General features: G+C 42.9%; 1 protein-coding gene across 2 annotated transcripts in view; it reads right to left on the reverse strand.

The window, feature by feature from the left end:
• Positions 1–8408: 8408 nt before the first annotated feature.
• SLC7A10 (solute carrier family 7 member 10) overlaps positions 8409–18615 on the reverse strand; it is a 40147-nt gene continuing 29940 nt past the window's right edge. The window contains exons 4-11 of one of the 2 annotated variants that reach the window (XM_002188293.5): positions 17960–18085; positions 16724–16877; positions 14996–15119; positions 14798–14901; positions 13696–13792; positions 10139–10288; positions 9714–9891; positions 8409–8726 (exon numbers count right to left, since the gene is read on the reverse strand). In XM_002188293.5, the coding sequence (XP_002188329.2) occupies positions 8602–8726; positions 9714–9891; positions 10139–10288; positions 13696–13792; positions 14798–14901; positions 14996–15119; positions 16724–16877; positions 17960–18085 (1058 nt within the window). In that variant the 3' untranslated portion in view covers positions 8409–8601. The remainder of the gene's footprint in view (positions 8727–9713; positions 9892–10138; positions 10289–13695; positions 13793–14797; positions 14902–14995; positions 15120–16723; positions 16878–17959; positions 18086–18615) is intronic. The other variant, XM_072934283.1, reaches the window with a different exon arrangement.

The raw sequence follows: 18615 nt of genomic DNA on the forward strand, positions 1-18615 counted from the left end.
GTAGCTTCATTGTTTTTGTGGCAGTGCACTTCGATGATAGGTGGTATGTCTGTGCTCCCAACTTGCTCTCTAAAAATGAGTGTGTTTTAATGCCACTGTGAGTGCAGTACAAGGCTAAATGGGACAAGTGTATGTCACCATTGTTATTCCTGAAACTGCAGTGGGGCAGAAGTAGGCCAGTATGTGGTGTTAGGAGTAGAACAGGAATGTGTCACTGCAGTTCAGAGGCATCTCCATTCTCTGGTATTTCTTTTGTGCTTTTACTCACTTTGCTGTCAGTGTTTCTTTGCCTTTCAGTGGTCTTACTGAACTAGAGAACTTAATGAAACATGCTTAGGCGGAATTAAAATCCCTTATAGCTTCCTCTTTTGTAGAAACTGCTCACTTCTTTTGCTCCCTTCAGAAATGTTTTGATGGCCATATGTACCTTAAAGCATCCACTAAGTCCAAAATTTCTGTATGGAATCCCCAGAATGAAACCAGGTGTCTTAGCTACTAAAGCTTAGTACTGAGAGTGTGGGAGTGTTCAGTATAAGTGGAGTGCACTGAGTTTTAATTGCAGCAATATTTCTTTTTGCTTTGTCATATGTTGCATTTTCTTCATGATGATGTTGGGAGTGTTGCAGAATTGTTTCTTCCTTCTCTACCCTGTGTCCTCTCCTGCTTGTGTTTCCAGGGACTGTTTGAGTATGCTGGTACCACTGTGAGTGTGCCTGAAGGACACTGAGGCTTTACAGCTCCTTGGAGCTGTGCTGGGAAGCACTGAGCACTTGGTCAGGATCAGACTTCTGGATTTTTTTAAAATAAAATCTGTCTCACATGTTTGCTTTTAAATCTGCTACCTAAGTGCAGATGTATAAACCAGTGGTTTTTATTTATCTTTTATTTTTACAGAGCGTTATTTTGTTTTTTTATTTTTGGTTTTTTTTTTCTATGAAGAACTGAAATACATCAGTGCCATTTTTAAAGCTGACCCTGTGTAGATTGTACACACTTAAATGTAAAGTGGTGCATTTTTGGTTTTTAGAGTGTAATTGAAAGTAAGCAAGTTATTTACCTGTAAGAAGGAGTCCCTGCAGAATGACAGAACTCTGCTGTGTGATGGCTTGGTCCTGTTGTGATGGCTGGGGTTGTGCCCAGGCTCTCCCTACTCTAACAAGAGCTCTGCTTCAATTCCCCCGTGACCAGTGACACACAAAAATGCTTTATAAATGCATCAACCAGGAAGTTGATGCTGTTGCTCTGTAAACATCCAAGTGCTCCAAAATCTTCTTGTTGTAGGAATTCAAGTTGTCCAGAGTTATTAAATGAACTTCTGAAATTTGGCATCTGTGGGCCTGAGTTCTGCTGCTCACTGGACTTTCCTGGCTGTATAGGCAAACAGACTTCTGCAGTGAGCAGTTTACACGGAAGTGTCAAAGATTTTTTCCTTTAAATGGGCTATATTTTGCCCTGGATCTTTCATTAGGACTCTCTCTGGGGGAGTGCCTTGAAAAAAACAAGGAATAGGACTTTGGCCTACTAAAATGTAATACGGAAAGATTAAATAGAAGTGATTTCTTTTTTCCTCTTCTATTGCAAATTGGTTTCATACTGTGCATTCCAGAGTTAGAAGATTCAAATTCTTAAGGGCATTAATACCAGGAAGGGCTTGTGGCAAAATGCATAACAAGAGTTGTAGTTGCATTAAATAAATACTTCTCAGTAATTTTTTTCCAGGTTCTTCTGTGATCAGAACTCATTTCATGAAAGAAAATGTAGTTTTGAAAGAGATTTTGCTTTCCTAGCATTTGTAAACATTTTGGGTACATTCATTCCACTTTTGCAAGGCCATATACTGTAGTCATTGCACTGCTAGAGTAGTAGTTGTTTCCATCAAAGGCTACAAGTCTTAGTGTCTTTATTTTTTCTTTTCTTTTTTTTTTTTTCTTTTTTTTTTTTTTTGGTTGTTGTCTGAGGGTAATTTTATATGTAAGGTAGTTTAGTATAGTTAGGATAAAAATTAAAAGTTTATATTGTGTAGATATGAAGGACCTTAGAAATACGTGTGTATTTATTTCTGTTACAGAAAAATATTTCTATAATAAAATAATGCTGATCATGCCATGCCTTAAACCATCACCATCATAAGGCTCATAAAATTGAAATATGTACTTCAGAGTACTGCTGGATTTTAGGAGCAACCTTGAACAGCTAAGATGTGTAACTTCACATTATTTCATACATGTATCATACATATTTTGTGTATTGATTAATTTGGTAACTCAGTGGAAATTTTACTGAGATTTTACTTTTTAAAACTTAAAAAAAAAGTCCAAAGGAGACATAATTACTAGTATTTTAAAGCCCACTGAACAAAAAGCCTTGAAACAGCTGACACTGTCAGCATGTTGAGAGTACTGTGATACTTGCTACAGAAAGGCAAGCTGTTTCCAACAGAAAGGAGTTTAAATAAAGCTTGAACAGCAATGCAATACCATATAAGCCTATATATTATGTGTTATTATATTTATGTAGCATAAAGGGGAATAAAGGGAGCATAAAGGGGAAGAGTGATTCCCTTAATATTTTCTCTACTGCTGCTAAAGCTGGGAATATTTCTGTTAAAAATTCTGGTACCTGTCAGCTTGTGTATTACTCTGCAACATCCCTTAAGCACACTTGTTCTCTATTTCAGTTCTCTGCTTTTTGGCTTTTTTGTTAGTTTTTAATTTGGGTTGTAGATATTACTTTAGTTACAACATTTTACCACAGTGTGTGCAGGCATATGATTCAGGTGTGGCATCATGTTTGTCAGTGTCTACTGCTGCTTCCTGGACTGAGCAAGATACTAAGCAAGAAAGATGCTGGGCATCATTGTGCTTTGCCTTGCTTTGGACCTCTTCATTTTTAATAACATTTGACGTGCCCAGAGCCAGTGGGTTTTTGAGTGTCACTCTTAACACCTAAACTTGAGGATTCCTAAACTCTACACCCACAATCTTAGTTTGACTCAGACTCTTACGTGTCAACCCATGACTCCATGTGTAGACATGAATTTGCTGGGGGAGGGCATAGTTTGGCTTGGTTTGGTTTTGTTTTTCTGGGTTTTTTTTATCGTCTGCTTTTTCTGTAGCTGAAGCTGGTCGAAGGGATATCACTTTTTAAATAATGCATGTGACATCTTGGTTGTAGGAAATTCACTGTTGTACACAGCTGCCTTTGGTATGTATGTATGCATACATCCCAACTTAAAACCAAAAGAAGCCCTGAAGTGTACTGGACTATTAGGGTGCATAAAAAAACTATTTCTGAAGCACAGCCTCTCCTTTTCTGAGGCCAATGCTTGTTTTGCTGATGCTTCTCTTTCCCCATATCTTTGAGCTACTGGTGGCTCTGTCCTGCTTTTTTTCAGAAGGAGGTGAAGGCTGAGTTATTTTGTGTTGACTGTGTTTTGCAGACTTGGAAGTCTTTGTCTGTACTGAAGAGAATTGGACGGACTTCATGATGATCCCAGATTTATCTGTAGCCATGAAGGAGGGAAGGACCCAGCCTAGCAGGACTTTGCTTTGTTTTGGTTTTGTTTTGCCATGAAATGCTCATTCAGCTACACTGGCAGAAGCATTAATGGTTCAAGCCATACCATCATACCCTGATGTGAGGCTGAAATGAGAATAACCCATGAGATGGAAGCAGAGTCGTAAATGGTACCTGAGTGTTAGCAGGTATTTTGACAGCCTGTGCAGTACAATAGATAGGACTTAAACAAACCAAGGGGCACACACTTGAGAAGCCTGGAGGGAATTTGGTACTTTTCAATCAGACCTTTCTCTGAGAGGAAAAACTGATTTTGCTTATTAAAGATTTTTGGATTTGGTTAGAAGTTGAGTTTTAGTCTCCCAGGCAAGTGCTAGGGTTTAAATCCAGTACAAATAGCTGAAGCTGAGCCTTGCAGGCAGCACACCTCGTGTCCTGTCCTTTGTCAGTCTGTCACCCCAGCAAACAGCCCAGTGAGCTCTTCTTCTCTCTTCAGATGCTGCTGGCTCTTGTGTTCGTGGCTGCAGGGGTTAAATGGTTACTGAGGCTGAGGTGAGGCTGAGGTTTACATTTTATTCCCTTTCATTCTATGTGTTCCCTGCTTTATGATGCCCTCTGGATCTCCCTCCTTTCTATCCCTGTGTCTTACTGTAGGACTTTAAGGCAAATTTGGTTTTGGCCTCTCAGCATCTTCTTACTCACTTTCTAATCTTGGATTTTCCTTTTCCATTTTCCAAGTGCAGAAGTTTCTCACTGGAGGTAGAGCACTGGTGAGAGGTGTCAAGGACCAAAGACAGGAGGTTTGAAATCCAGAGTTTGGTTTGCCTGTACTCACAGCTGGAAGTGGAGACAGCACACAGCTCTCTGAACTTTAAAGCTTTAGGAAAAGACAAATTCTAAGCAAAGTTTACCCTTCATTTTTCTTTCTCATAGAACTCCTCAGCAGGTGAATAACTGCGGCAATTTCAGATTTGTTTCTTGGTACAAAGGGGCTGGAAACCAAATTATTTTTTTCCAATGTTTAACAGTAAGTGAAACATGAGAAACACCTAGAACAAAGGCCTCCAAATATGAAGTGTGGGACAGCATGCCTGTTGGAGGCTGGTTGGTTGTTCATTTGCTGCCTTTCCTTTGAAGATGAGTTATTTTGTTTAACTTCAGCTCTTCAGCACGTTTCTGTCACAGCATGAGGTTGTTTGGAGCTGGGCAGTGGCAGTGGCTCTGTCCTGGGTCCCCCAGCCCACCACAGCACCTCTCCAGCAAAGGTGCCTCCCCTGGGGCCACTGTCCTGTCCTGGGGCCACTGTCCTGTCCTGGGGCCACTGTCCTGTCCTGGGGCTGGCAGCTCATCAGGGTTTGTGCTGTCAGGGCTGATGGGCTGGGGCTAGTGAACCTTGTCTGCATGTTTCTGGTACGTGTTTTGTAAAGATGCTCCCAGGTCAGGTGTGTTATTTAATGCTCAGGGACTCGTCTGTCCTTCAGCTCTGAACTCAAACAGCGAGGTTCAATCCCCATGTGGGCCTGTTTCTTCAAAGGTGTTCCTGGTGGGTCCCAACTCAGAATATTCTGTGATTCTGTGAGTCTCATCCCTTGATCCTCCTGAGATCAAACTTTTCTGGTTTATGTACTAATGTGAATGGAAGTCAACAAATTCCTTTATCAAGTTTTTGAAGACGCTTGACGGTGGCCAAGCCAGCAGAAGTAGCTCTGCCTCATTCTCCCTGTGCTACCCAACAGCTCCTGGAATTTTATCTTCTCCACTTCTGTCTTGCAAAGCATGTAGCACACTGATGACATATCTATTGCCACTGTTTTCAATCCTGTGATAAATCAGGTAAGAATAATCCAATCCATTTTTTACTGACTTTACCTTAGGCTGACTTACAGGTGATTTTCCCCAGAGTATTTTCTGCATTACAGCCCCTAGTATTTTATGCTACATAAATATAATAAAACATAATATATAGGCTTATATAGTATTGCATTGCTGTTCAAGCTTTATTTAAACTCCTTTCTGTTGGAAACAGCTTGCCTTTCTGTAGCAAGTATCACAGTACTCTCACCATGCTGACAGTGTCAGCTGTTTCAAGGCTTTTTGTTCAGTGGGCTTTAAAATACTAGTAATTATGTCTCCTTTGGGGCTAGCTGCTTTGTCTTTAGGAAATATCTCTCTTATATGGATTGAGTGTGCTGCTAAATTTCATTTAGCATATGAATTTCTATTTCTAATTCTGTACATTGATTTCTATGGTTAGAAATTCTATACATTAGGCACTAACCTTTGCAAAGCCTTTAATGTGTGTGATGCTGGGAGCAGAGATGAAGCTGTTCCTAAAAATGAAACACCGTGGAACACTTTTTGGGGATTTTGAGGTCTAGTAAATCATCCTGTTCTAAATTAAGCCTCCTGATTTAAGGCCAAGTGTTGTTACTTCTAAAGCATGTCAGTATAACCAGGGAAAACTTGAGCCAAACTCAATTAACAATTTGTTGAGGGATTTGTTCTTTCATTTTGCTTTTGATTTCCTCATATAACAGCCAAGAAAAGCCTTGGTAGCTGTTGCAGCATTAGTGCTTTACTATTATTACTACTTTTCTCATTACCATACAGACTTGTCTCAAGAGCTGCAGTTTCCTTGCTGGCTGATTTCCATACCTTAATTGTTTAAACAAACAAAAATAAAGCCATGCCAAAACTTAGCAGTTCTGAAAGCAATCAGTATTTCTGATGCTGTAATACATTGAGTTTTCCCATGAGCTAGTAAAGGTATTGAAAGAATTAATCTGTTGGAAGTTATACCTCAGAAAGTGGATTTTGAGCTATGGAAAAGGAGACTTAAGCATGAGAGCCTCTGACATTAGTCAAAGGTTCAGGTGCTGCTTAGCCACAGGGACGTCTGCTCTGAATATTTTTTATAAAGCAAGCTGAATATTTATGATTTCCATTATCAAACTATATATTCATTCTATTATTTAAAATGTGGACTCTTTCTTTACATGTGTGCATATATACACACAAAACCACACCTTTTTTCCTAGCTAAATATGTATTTTAATCTCTTACAGTTTACAGCTTTATACAAAAAGAATGTAAGCTGTGTTTCTTTCAGTATCTATCATCTGAAAGATGGAGATTAATAGAATTTTAATATATAGATATTATTATTATACTACAAAAGTATTTCTGAATAATTAACTGAGATAATGAATCCATAATTTTTGTGCCAGGGCCATGGAAAGATACTTTAAAAATTACATTCAGATGGCTGTTACCAAGGCTACTGAATGTGATAGGTTTTAGTTTCAAATACTGTGAAAGAATAGTAGCTCAGAGCTGTTCTCATATTTTGCATTTTCAGAAGATTCCCTGGTGTGAAAGTGGCCATATTGCTACAGCAGCAAATCTCTATATATTAATTAAGTGTATGGACGAGATTGGTTTTTTTTCCTAGTGATGCACGAGGTAAAAAAGGAGCATCTGATGTGTGAGTGGTTATGGCTGGTTACTTGGTTGAGCACAGCTGAAAAGGGGAACTGGTCTCTGGAGCAATGTGACACCACCTGACACGTCAAGAGACAGGAGGAGCATCAGGGTCCTTTCCTGAGCTGCACTGTGAGCCTGCTGCAAACCTCCCGTGTCTGCATCCTCCCAGCTGAGCCCCATGCAGGAGTCCTGGCTGCTGCAGGAACCCCTGCACCTCTGCAGCACTGCTTCAGAACTGAGCCACCCGAGATTCAGACCGCTAGAAATGAGATTTAGATCTCTACAAAACCGAGAGACTTGAGATTTAGATCACTGCAAAACTGAGACACTTGAGATTTAGATCTCTACAAAACTGAGACACTTGATATTTAGATCACTAGAAAACTGAGACACTTGAAATTTAGATCACTAGAAATGAGATTTATATCTCTACAAAACTGAGACACTTGAGATTTAGATCACTGCAAAACTGAGACACTTGAGATTTAGATTTCTACAAAACTGAGACATTTGAAATTTAGATCACTAGAAATGAGATTTAGACCTCTACAAAACTGAGACACTTAAGATTTAGATCACTGCAAAACTGAGACACTTGAGATTTAGATCTCTAGAAAACTGAGACACTTGAAATTTAGATCACTAAAAATGAGATTTAGATCTCTACAAAACTGAGGCACTTGAGATTTAGATCTCTACAAAACTGAGATACTTGAAATTTAGATCACTAGAAATGAGATTTAGATCTCTACAAAACCGAGAGACTTGAGATTTAGATCACCGCAAAACTGAGATACTTGAAATTTAGATCATTGAAAAACTGAGATATTTGAGATTTAAATCACTGCAAAACTGAGACACTTGAGATTGAGATCGCTACAAAACTGAGACACTTGATATTTAGATCACTAGAAAACTGAGACACTTGAGATTTAGATCACTACAAAGCTGAGATACTAGAGATTTAGATCACTACTTCTGTATCCTTTTCTCTCTCACAGAATGGTGCTGGAGTGGTTCAGGTGGTTGCTGGTGCTGTGGCTTTTACTCTGTGGCCCGTGCTCGGTGCAGAGCTGGGCTGGGGATGCTGTGCTCCTCCAGGTATGTGGAGGGGTGATGCTTTGGGGTGTGCCTTCGTGGGCATTCACCCCACCCAGGGACAGCAAGAGGTCTCCTTGCTTTCTCTTGATTTCAGTACTTGGATTTTGTGTTGAGAACTGCCCTAGTTTTGAAATGCCTAAATTTGTGTGTCTCTGGTGGACCCTCATGGTGACTAAAATCAGTATTCCAGAGCTGTGTCTGTGCTGCTTTCCCCTGCTGAGCAAGGACACTGCCAGGAAAAAAAAAAAAACCACAACAAAACAAAACAAAAAAAACCACAACCAGCTCCTTATTTTACAATGTATTTATTTTCTTTTTTTTTTTTCCTTTTTTTTTTTTTTCTTAGGGAATAACTAAAAGCTACAGAGACCATAAAGGATGTAGCTCATTTTATGAGCTTCACTATTGGTGCTCTAAACCAAATTTTTTTTCCAGAAAAACTTTTTTCAAAAATCAGCATGTAAACAAGAAGCCACTTCAGCCTCAAAGGCCACGCTGTTGTTATTTCCTCAGTGCTGTCTCACTCATCAGCTGCCAGGAGTGGGCTGAGGGGGCCTCCTCCTCAGCACTTCCACACTGAGGGTACACCACAAAACACAGCTTCTGCCCCCAGCACGTCAGGGACTCTGCAAGGAGCAAATCAGCAGCGTTAGTGGGTGATTCCTGGGGGGACTGAGCTCTGCTAACAAATGTGTGGTGCTGGAGCAATGCCGGGTGGGCAGGAGGTGGCACAGCCCTGCTGCCCCTCTGACTGCCCCCTCCAACCCTCCTGCCTCCAGCTCGGCCAGCAGAGTGCTCCTGAGCAGGGGCACATGGAGATGGGACAGCTTTAGGGACACCTAAAGATGGGACAGATTTAGAGACACCTTTCCTCAGCCCTTCAGAGCTGCTAGTGCTGCCCATAGCAGGCTGATGGGATGGGGATGGGGATGGGGATGGGGATGGGGATGGGGATGGGGATAGGATTGGGATGGGGATAGGATTGGGATGGGGATGGGGATGGGATGGGATGGCTGCCAGCCCTCCTGTGTCAGCCCAGCTGCAGTGACCACTGGCCCTGGGGAGCTGCTGCCACGGAGTGCAGCTGACAAAAACCCTCCAGTGAGAGCAGAGGGCTGCAGTGTGCTTGTTTGAAAGTCCTCACCTTGCAGCAAAGTGATTAAAAATCAAGCACAACCAAATCATAGAAGACTATTTGCTGTTTAATTTTATATGAGGGGCAATGTAAGTCTTTATGCTGAACATTTGAGTATGAGATAGTTCATCATGTCACACAGGGCTTGGTGCACAGTGTAAGGAGGCATGGCAAAGGTCACACAAACCCCTCAGTCTCTTTGTGATTGCTCATTTAGTCTCAGTGTGTATAAAGTGTCACCCCTGTGTATTTGCTGGGACAGGCTGCTGTCAGCAAGCCAAGTGGATGGGCACAGAGGTGTGAGAGGAGTGTGCAAAATATCTGCCCAAAGCAAAGCAGTGCCTGGCCACTGTGTGCCCAGGGGCTGCCCGTGGCTGAGAGTGGTGGCCAGCCTCCTACAGCACCTTCCTGGCTGTTCTGGTGCCAGTGTGTCAGAGTTTAAGCAGGGAGGGCAGGGAGGCACACGGTGCTGGCTTACCTATTAGCCTATTTACACACTTTGGTTTATTTCTCCAGTAGACTCCAAGGAAAAACACTGGCACTCCGGTTAAAATGATAATTAGTCCAACCCCACAGACGACCGGCTCCGAGTACAAGCTGAAGACCAGCAGAAATGCCCAAAACGCCAGGTAGGTGATGGGGATGAGGAGGTTCACCTAGCAGGAGAGAGCAGAGCAGAGCACAGCTGTGCAGAGCAGCAGCAGTGGTGAGTGGCTGTGGTGGGCTGCAGGCACTGCAGATGTCCCCCAGTGTCCCCCTTCCCTCCACCACTCTCCTCTCTGCCCATCCCAACAGGACATCTGCCTGTGTGTCCTTCTTTTACACTAATGGCACTTTGGGACATGCTCTGGGAGGTGTTCCCACCCCACCCTATTGCAAGAAATTTAGCTTTAGCAGTGTCACCTTGATAGGTCTGAAGATTTTGGGTTTCTTCCAGCGTAAAACAATCAGGCCTATAATTGTCACTCCGTAGCAGAGGTAGTTAATGAAGGACACGTAGTTGATCAGCGTGTATGTGTCTCCAACAAGCATGATGATAAGGGTGGCCAAACACTGCAAAGAGAGGAGCACAGCCTTCTTCAGCCATTACTAGAAAAGGTGGCTTTAAACCAACAAAACCAAGCACAAATCCCATTAAAGTATTAAAAATCCCCTTGTTTATGGCACCTGCTGGGCGTGTGCTGCTTCCTGTGGCTCTGTTCCTTATTCCAGAGCTGTGCCACCAGGGCTGGGGCTAAATGGGTATTTAGGGTGATCTGGGGCATGCTGAAGGCAGAGTCTACAGGGTTGGTTTAAAAATACCCTGGGGTGCTGGAAAAGGTGTCTCTGCTGCCCATGACTAAGCAGGCAGGGCTGGGAAGGCTGGAAAAGCTCCCACTCCACCTTTCTCTGTGAAATAAAAAAAATTTAAAAAATAAAAAAAACCTAAAAAATTTAAAAAAAATTTAAAAATAAAATAAAATTAAAAAAAGCTATTGAACCCTGTGGTGAGGATTCCAGGTGAAAGGGTTTCTTACACTTAACATGTTTTGTTTCAGGCACTGTGTTGTTGCAGGTGCTCTGTATTTTATAAAGAATTAGAGGTTTGCCCTTCCTCCTGCTGCCTCATGTCACAGCTGATCAGCATCATGAATTTTATGAGTGTTACTAATGTTTGGAAACTGGCAGATGGATGGTGGACATTTCCATGTTTTTGTTTGCTTTTTGGAACTCCGTGTCTGCCTAATACTGATAGGGAATTGATTTTCACATTTTTCGCTTTTATATTCTCTCTATATTCTGTGCATATACATTTGTAGTGCTGTGGCCTATTATAGTATTCATAGCTAGCTTTTTACCTATTCTAATAGATAGAAAGACCAAATAAATTCCCCCATGGGTAATTTATTAGATTACCTGGGAAGTTTAGATTATCTGGGAAGCCAAGGTTGACACATTTTCATTAATAAAGTTTAAGTCCTATCTAATTGGAGGGTGGGGTGGGAATTCAGAAAGGGTTGAATTGAGGGGGAATTACCTCATCATTTATGCCTCTAATTGGGGATTCTTGTCAGTTATGCAAATTTGCTGAACACACAGAAATTGTTTGCACTTTATGTCACGTGTGCATCTTTGTTGCTCTCCACCAAGCGAGTTGTGCACCTAAGGACCCTTATAAAGGTAACTCCTTCTTAGCACCTGTGGCTAGCTTGTGATTTTAGGACCAGCATAAAGACATCAATACTATAGACCCAGGACAGCTGACTTGGGGCCAGGGCACTGCTCCTCAAGCCCCTCTCCCACTCTTTGGTACCACAGGGACTGAGCACTCATCTGCACAAACACCAGTCCAGCAAACACTGTCTGCTGGAGCCCAGAGCCTGAGGGAAACTAAATATCCAAATTCCTCCAGAGATTGCTCAAGATTTTGGGTTGTGTTGATCCAGGCTCCCTTTGTGCTTCTGTCCCTTTTTCCTTAATTAACTCTTTTGATAGTAAATTCCTCCCAGGAGGGAAGGTTTCTGGACCTCCAGCACCAGGAATTAAGCACCACCACGGCCAAACTCTGCTGGTCCCTCTATTCCCTTATTCAAAGCCTTGCAGGCTTGGCAGGGGGATTTCAACACTTTGAACTGTCTCACCGCAAAATGGATTTAAAATTGGGCAGCATCTCGTGTTTCTGCCATATAACATATCCATATCCACTCACAGGGCAGGTGCCACCCCCAGGGGCTGGGGCTGAAGAGGGGGTGCTGCCCTCCAGATGGCCATGGCCACTCCCCACCATCCTGCAAAAAGCCTGCAGTCCAAATTTTACATTTAGCTTGGCCCCTTGATTTTTGGGAGTAAAAATGAAGTTCTCACTGGTAATGTTGCAACAGCCATTCTTGATGTACAAACAAACTCCTCTCCTTGCAGAGAGCTAAGTGTGAAGAGACAAGGAACCTGATGTATTAGTTAGGTTTGCCTAAAGTGTGGCCCTGTTTGCTGTTGTAGCTGCCTACACTGTACTATTAGTATCTTTCTATTTGTTAAGAAACAACTATTTCCTAGCAGCACTTGATGTGCACTGAGCTGCATTAAAACACCTTCAAATGATGATGTAATATGCCATGCTGGTTCTGTGATTTGCACTGTGATTCAAGGGGGATGGCATGGCATGGATCAGCCAGCTGGACAGGCAGCCTGCTCTTGCTGGGGCTGTTCCACAGAGCCTCTGACACTCAGCTGTTCTTTCAGCTGATGGATGGTTAAGGACAAAGGAGTTCTACCCCTGCAGAACACAGGATCCCATCCCATGGTGACTGCTCAGGGTAGTTTACCCCAAACCTTCAATGGGCAATACACAAGATGTTTGTGATGGGGCACTAAGCCCCAGGAATGCCAAAAACCTCAACAAAATGCATATTTTGTCATAAAAGCAGAATGAGCTTTTATGGTGGAAAAAAAACTTATTTGGTGAAATTTTATATGGGTGTATTGTGCCAGAAATGCTGTTAGAGCCAGGAGACATGTAAACATGCACCTTTGTAGTGCATCTGGGGTCAAACCCTCGAGTTTTGATATTAGTGGCAAATCTGCAGTTGGCAGCCATTGATGCAGCCAAGATCTCAAGCAAATGCCCTTTGGGGAATTCCTTCCCTTGGGCCCTGTGGCCATGGACAGCAGCAGCACAAATCATTTTCCTCCTTGTCATCCTCTATGCCGCTGTAAAACCCTTCACACATTCCAGCTGCACTATCAATAAAAGCATACAAAGCTCTTTTCTTCAAATAATAACTTCCCTAAGTCATTAGTGGTGTGGAAATTGATACTGTCTGAAAGTGAGGGGAATCTTTTTCCCGTGGGAGCACAGCAGGAACTGGTTCCCCAGCACTCCCAACAGCTGGCCCCTTCTGTCTGGGCTCTGCAGGTGACCTGACTGATGTGCCTCACTGTGGAATCATTGTCCCTACTTAATTTTTTAGCCTGTGGGCCTCAGAGAACTGCCTGGCTGTTGCTCACAAGGTGTCTTGGTTGTTGAAAGTAATTTTAGGCTCACTTTGTCCTTTCCCTGGGACCCACCATATCTCTGGCCGTGGTGGCAGGGCCTAAAGCAGCCTTGCTGGAGTGGGATTAGTGAGGTTTCCATGGAGGTTTCCAAATGCTCGTGGGAAGCAGGTCTAAGGAACTTGTCTTTTCTTAAACAACATATCTCTGCTTCAAAAGCCAGTCCCTGTCTCTTGCTGCAGGACAAGAGTTAATGACTTACACCACAACTCGGGTTATGAGGGAAACCCCTCAGGTGCCAAGGGGACTGGGAGGAGGAGGAATCATTTCCGAGGCTGAAGGCTGCTTCTCTCTGGGGCAGATAGAGCTGCTCAGCTGGCACCTACCAGCTGCCATCCCTGTTCCTCTTCTGGGGTAAAACCACCTCTCAAGGGTTTTCCAGCTTGGCTCTCCGTGGTTTAGTGTTTCTAAAAGCAGGGACAGTCACTTACACAGATGAGAAGGGCAGGGATGGGAGTGCAGTTCTTGACGTGGATCATGGCCAGCAAACTTGGCAAGTGGCCTTCCCGAGCACCAGAGAAACACAACCTGGAAATAAGAAGGGTAATGATGAATCCACTGGGTGAGCAACAGCCTCCAGTCCCTAGTCATGTAACACCTCTTATCTCAACCACCTGCTCTGGTCTTCTCATGGGAAGGAGCTGTGGCTGCAGCTGCAGAGACAACTAGTGACTGTGTCCCCTGGGGAAAGGCATTTAAACTAAACCCTGCAGTGTTCAAGGCCTTGAACAGCTAATGTCACCTGGGAACACACCTGCTCTGAGATGCCAAAATACCTCCAAGGGCTATCTGCTGGCCAGCATTGTCTCTTTACCAGTGAGGGATGAATACTCTGAAGGCTGTGTGGGTATTTACAGCGGCAAAAGGGGTTTGGATAAGGTTTAACATGCCTTAGCTTTTCACTTTTAAGTGTATAGCCTGCTACATATGCACTCAGTTTTGCTACATTTCATCATACCCATGAAAAGGTTGGGATAATTTTCCCATGGTACTTCAGCTGTTTCCTCAAAAAACTTCATAATTTCTTAATTAAATTCAGACAGGTCAGTTATTATAAACAGACTTTATTGATTACAATCTTACAGACTTCACAGATTCTGGGCCAGCTATCAGCAGTATGCATGCAAAGCATCTTGCTTGAAAGGTGGTTTTCCAGCATCAAATTGCCTGTAACTGAGTACAGCACCAGGCCCTAAAACTCCTCCTTGAGCAAAGCATAGTTTAGATGTGAGCTACTGGAACTTTAGTGATATAAAATTATTTTGGTTCCATGCTAAAGCTGTGTTTGGCTTTTACTGTGAATTATTCCATATCTGCAAACACTTTCAATAACTCATGAGGATTAATTTGCAAGAAATTTCATGATTCAATATTACATTTGCTGATTTGAAATGGAATAATTCATAACTGATTGTATCCAACACACCCAACAAAAAACATCCAAGATGTCTAGCTAGCATTTCTCTAGCAAATGCAATTAAAACAGCCCCTCCCCAAATTAGATAATGTTCATAAAATTGTACTCCATCTAACCTTGATGAGGTAAAAAGGTATCCATTTATTCCTCCAAATGTAGATAGGGCCACTGAGACTGGCATAACCCAGGAAAAATAGCCCAGTAACTTTTCACCAAATGTCTAAAGCAACAGAAGGCAGAGAAACTGAAATACACTGCAAAGCACAGCACTGAAATCAAAGTGTGTTGGTACATGCAGGGAATGCTTTACTTACTACAGCCACAGCGTTGGAGGACAAGAGCTCTTGGGGAGACATGGCAGTGAAATATGCAATGTTGGTGAACGTATACACAAATGTCACCAATGGGATGGATATGAATATGGCACGAGGTAGGTTCCTAATAAAAGAATTAGGAGGGTAGATAAGAAATTACAATCATGCACAGCAAGAGCACGACAACTGTGTAGGGCCCGGGGGTGGGCACCCAGCTGGGTGGGTTCCTTGGCTGTTCTCTGGAGGGAAGCAGAGCTTCCAGCAGCTCTCTGACCCACTGCAGCTTAGAGAAGGCTAAAATGGAATGTTGTGTCTGCAGGGAGCTCCAGGGGACACAGAAACCGTGAGCTCCCTTTGGGGTCTTGACTGGGATTGGGACAGACTGTTACTGAAAAGTGAAACATCCATTTCCCAAAAGCCCTGGGTACAGGCAATGGTGGTGGAATAAAATGTCTTGCTTTGCTTTACCTTCACCTGCTCTGAAAAGGAAGGGGATCCTGTTGTTCACCTGCTGCCCTGGCCTGTTGTGTACCCCAAACCTGGTCTGGTCATACAGTTTGCAGTAGTAGAGATGAACTTGATCTCCAACCCAGAGACCTTCCTAGAGGTGGACACCTGAACTGTTCTGTATCTAACATAATGCATTTTTCTCTGTGTGTCAGACTTGGGAAAAAAGGTTTAAGAAAGCATGTTTAACCTTGTGAATTTTAATAGATTTAGTAAAAGTAGGAAGTGGTTTTGGTTATCCAATTTTTAAAATACTTTAATTTCTCCACTAAGGCTGCAACAATAATTAAAAAAAAGGGAAAGGCCATTTGCTCCATTCTCTCTTTATTTCTCAACTAAGGCCATATTTACTTTATTTAAGTAATACATTTTTTACTATTGAGCTTTGAAGTCATGGTGGTCCATTAAAATATTTTTGCTTAATAAGGAAGTACATTACCACATTTTCTTTACTCCTGCCAAGATCTCTGGACACACACTTTGCCCCTCACTGGTGTGCAGAGATGCTCATAAGAAGTAGCTTTAATTAATTCCCATCCAAGCTCTAATAGCTCACATTTCTTCCTGTTTCATTGCAGTGTGCACTGGATGCCCAGAAGTAACTAATGCTCCAAGAGCTGCTCTTGACATTTGCCATTCCACTTCATTAGCTCAGAAATGTTGAAACATTTGAGCTTTGCTGAACTAAAATTCCCTTTCCCTCCAGCCCTCTCAGCCTGCTTGTGATAAATCCTTTCCAAGCCCTTCCCATAGCCAGGATCAGCAGTGACCCAGGGTAAGATGCCTTGGCAGGCTGGTGCCCACAGCTCTGCTGGGGCTGAGAGTGCCACTTCCACTGCACCACTAATTGTCCCTTTCAGGTGTCTGTGGGAGAGCTTTGAGTGAAAAAGCAAAGCAGCTTCCAAGATAATTCAACTATTTTATGACAAAGAGGATTCTTCCTGTAGATACTTGTGTGGTATCTCATCCACAGTTAATATTCTGCTGTGGAATAGTGACATAAAGATCCTGCCTTGTCTATAGGCTGCTTTGATCCAGTTAATGCCTAATTTCAGTGTTTCTGTAACTTGCCTGCTATCTGTTCTAAACCTAACTCTCCTTTAGGAAGAACAGTCCCACAGACATGGAATGCCATTGCACCTCTTATGAAATGAGTTATACCACCAGGCAGCTCCAGTGTCTCAGCACTTCAAGGAGAGCATCCTGGAAGTGGATACTTGCCTGCGGGGATCCACCAGCTCCTCTGTTACATAGTTCAAGAAGTTCCAGCCACTGAATGCAAAGGACCCTTGAAGGAAAGCTAATGCTAAATGCCCCACGGATGGAGTCATCCAAAATCTGAATGCATTGCTTGGTGTCAGCTCTTTGTAGTTTCCTGCATAGAGAGCGCAAGCCAGATGTTAGGCCATGCCTGCCTCCCTCACACACTTTAAAATAGGTAAGCTTTTGCTTTTTTAATCTTTATTCTCTATTATTCTTTATTCTTTATTCTTTATTATATAAAGAGCTTTTGCTCTTTATTCTTTGTTAGAACTGAGACTTCATGCTGTTCATGTCACCATGGGCTGACACAGCAATTGCAGTGCTTTGTGCAGGACAGTGTCCTGGTGAGGGCTCCTGCTCTCCTGGCACCCTTCACCAGAACTCATGAGACCCTGTGTCAACCTGCACCGGCTGAGGGGGATCCTTGGCAGTGCAAATTCCTAGCTGCTCTTAATGCCATTCTCTTCTACAAGAGTTCGGTGTTGTTTAATAGATATCCGTGAAAATAAAATGTCTATGGGCCTGAAAGATTTGTCAAGACTGTAGGACTAGCACCACTGAGAAAACCAGTTTTCTGCTCTCTGTAAATGTCATATTTCTTCTTTGTTTATATGACTCATCATATACATGATAAAAATATTACAAGTCTTTTAAACATAGGTGAAAAATGTCTCACTGGTTCACCAAGTTATTGGAAGGCTCTTAGCCCTTCAAATAACTTGGTGAACCAGTGAGACATTTTTCACCTATGTTTAAACTTATAGTTGACTTTTTGTAGGAAATTGGACTTGTAGGAATTTTGTAGAAAATTTCTGCACTAGTGCCTGAAATGAAGCATGTATCTTCCTTCCCTAGTCAAAGCATTATTTATTCATTTTACATCCAGAGCACTTCAAATTCAAGGAATGCACAACAGATTAAAAATTTTAAGTAACTATTTGAAACATTGTGAGCTACTCTCCTTTATTCTATCAAATCCTACAAGGTGGGCAGGAAAGAGACTTTTTTTAAGGGGATACAGCTGATTTCTCCCTTGTGTCATACTTCCACAGCTGTGTCAGAATGCAATCCCACATCTTGGCAAAACCCAGCACAGCTCCTGGTCAGCTCGTAAGGAGGAAACATTGCAGTAAGTGAGAAAAATCAAGCCTATCAACAGTACCATACCAATGTTAGAGCTGTCTCACAGAGTACCTTTAAAGATCTGTATGAAGCCCACAATTATGATAAGGGTCAGGGCTAAGAGTTTTCCTGCTGTAAATATGTCCTGAATGCGCGTTGCCCATCGCACGCTGGAGCTGTTCACCCACGTCAGCAGGACTGGAGAGCAAAAGACTGAATTCAGTGAAATGAAATAATGTTTATTTAAGAACATACAGTCAAAACATTGAAAACCACACTCATGTTCCTGCAGGGAGCTCTAGTGTGGCCAGTGATGAGGGTGAGGAGGAGCACTGCCTTTCCCAAGGAGGTTCCAGCTGTAGGGGCATGCCTGGAAGCCACCAGCCCCTTGGGTGCTGCCAGCTGGGGCTCTGAACTGTGCCTGGGCAGTGCCCAGCGTGCAAGGATCATTGTCTCCTCACAGAAACTGTGAAAGTCTTCATTCCTGCAGCTCAGGTTTGCTTCTGCCAGCTCCAGAAGCAGCTAATGCAGAGCTGGCTGCACGCTGCCTTCTGCACACTCACGTTTGTGAATGTGAGAGACGAGAAGAAGGGGAAGGGCTCAAAGGGTGGTGGTCACCTGTGCCAGGTGCCCACGGTTCTGCAGCTGCCCCATCCCACAGGCTCACCTGCCACCTTTCCCTGAGCCCACAGGGACTCGGGTGCCTGTGTGCCTCCCTCCAGGCAAGT

The sequence above is a fragment of the Taeniopygia guttata genome, chromosome 11, assembly GCF_048771995.1.
Source record: "Taeniopygia guttata chromosome 11, bTaeGut7.mat, whole genome shotgun sequence".
NCBI classification, from domain to species: domain Eukaryota; kingdom Metazoa; phylum Chordata; class Aves; order Passeriformes; family Estrildidae; genus Taeniopygia; species Taeniopygia guttata.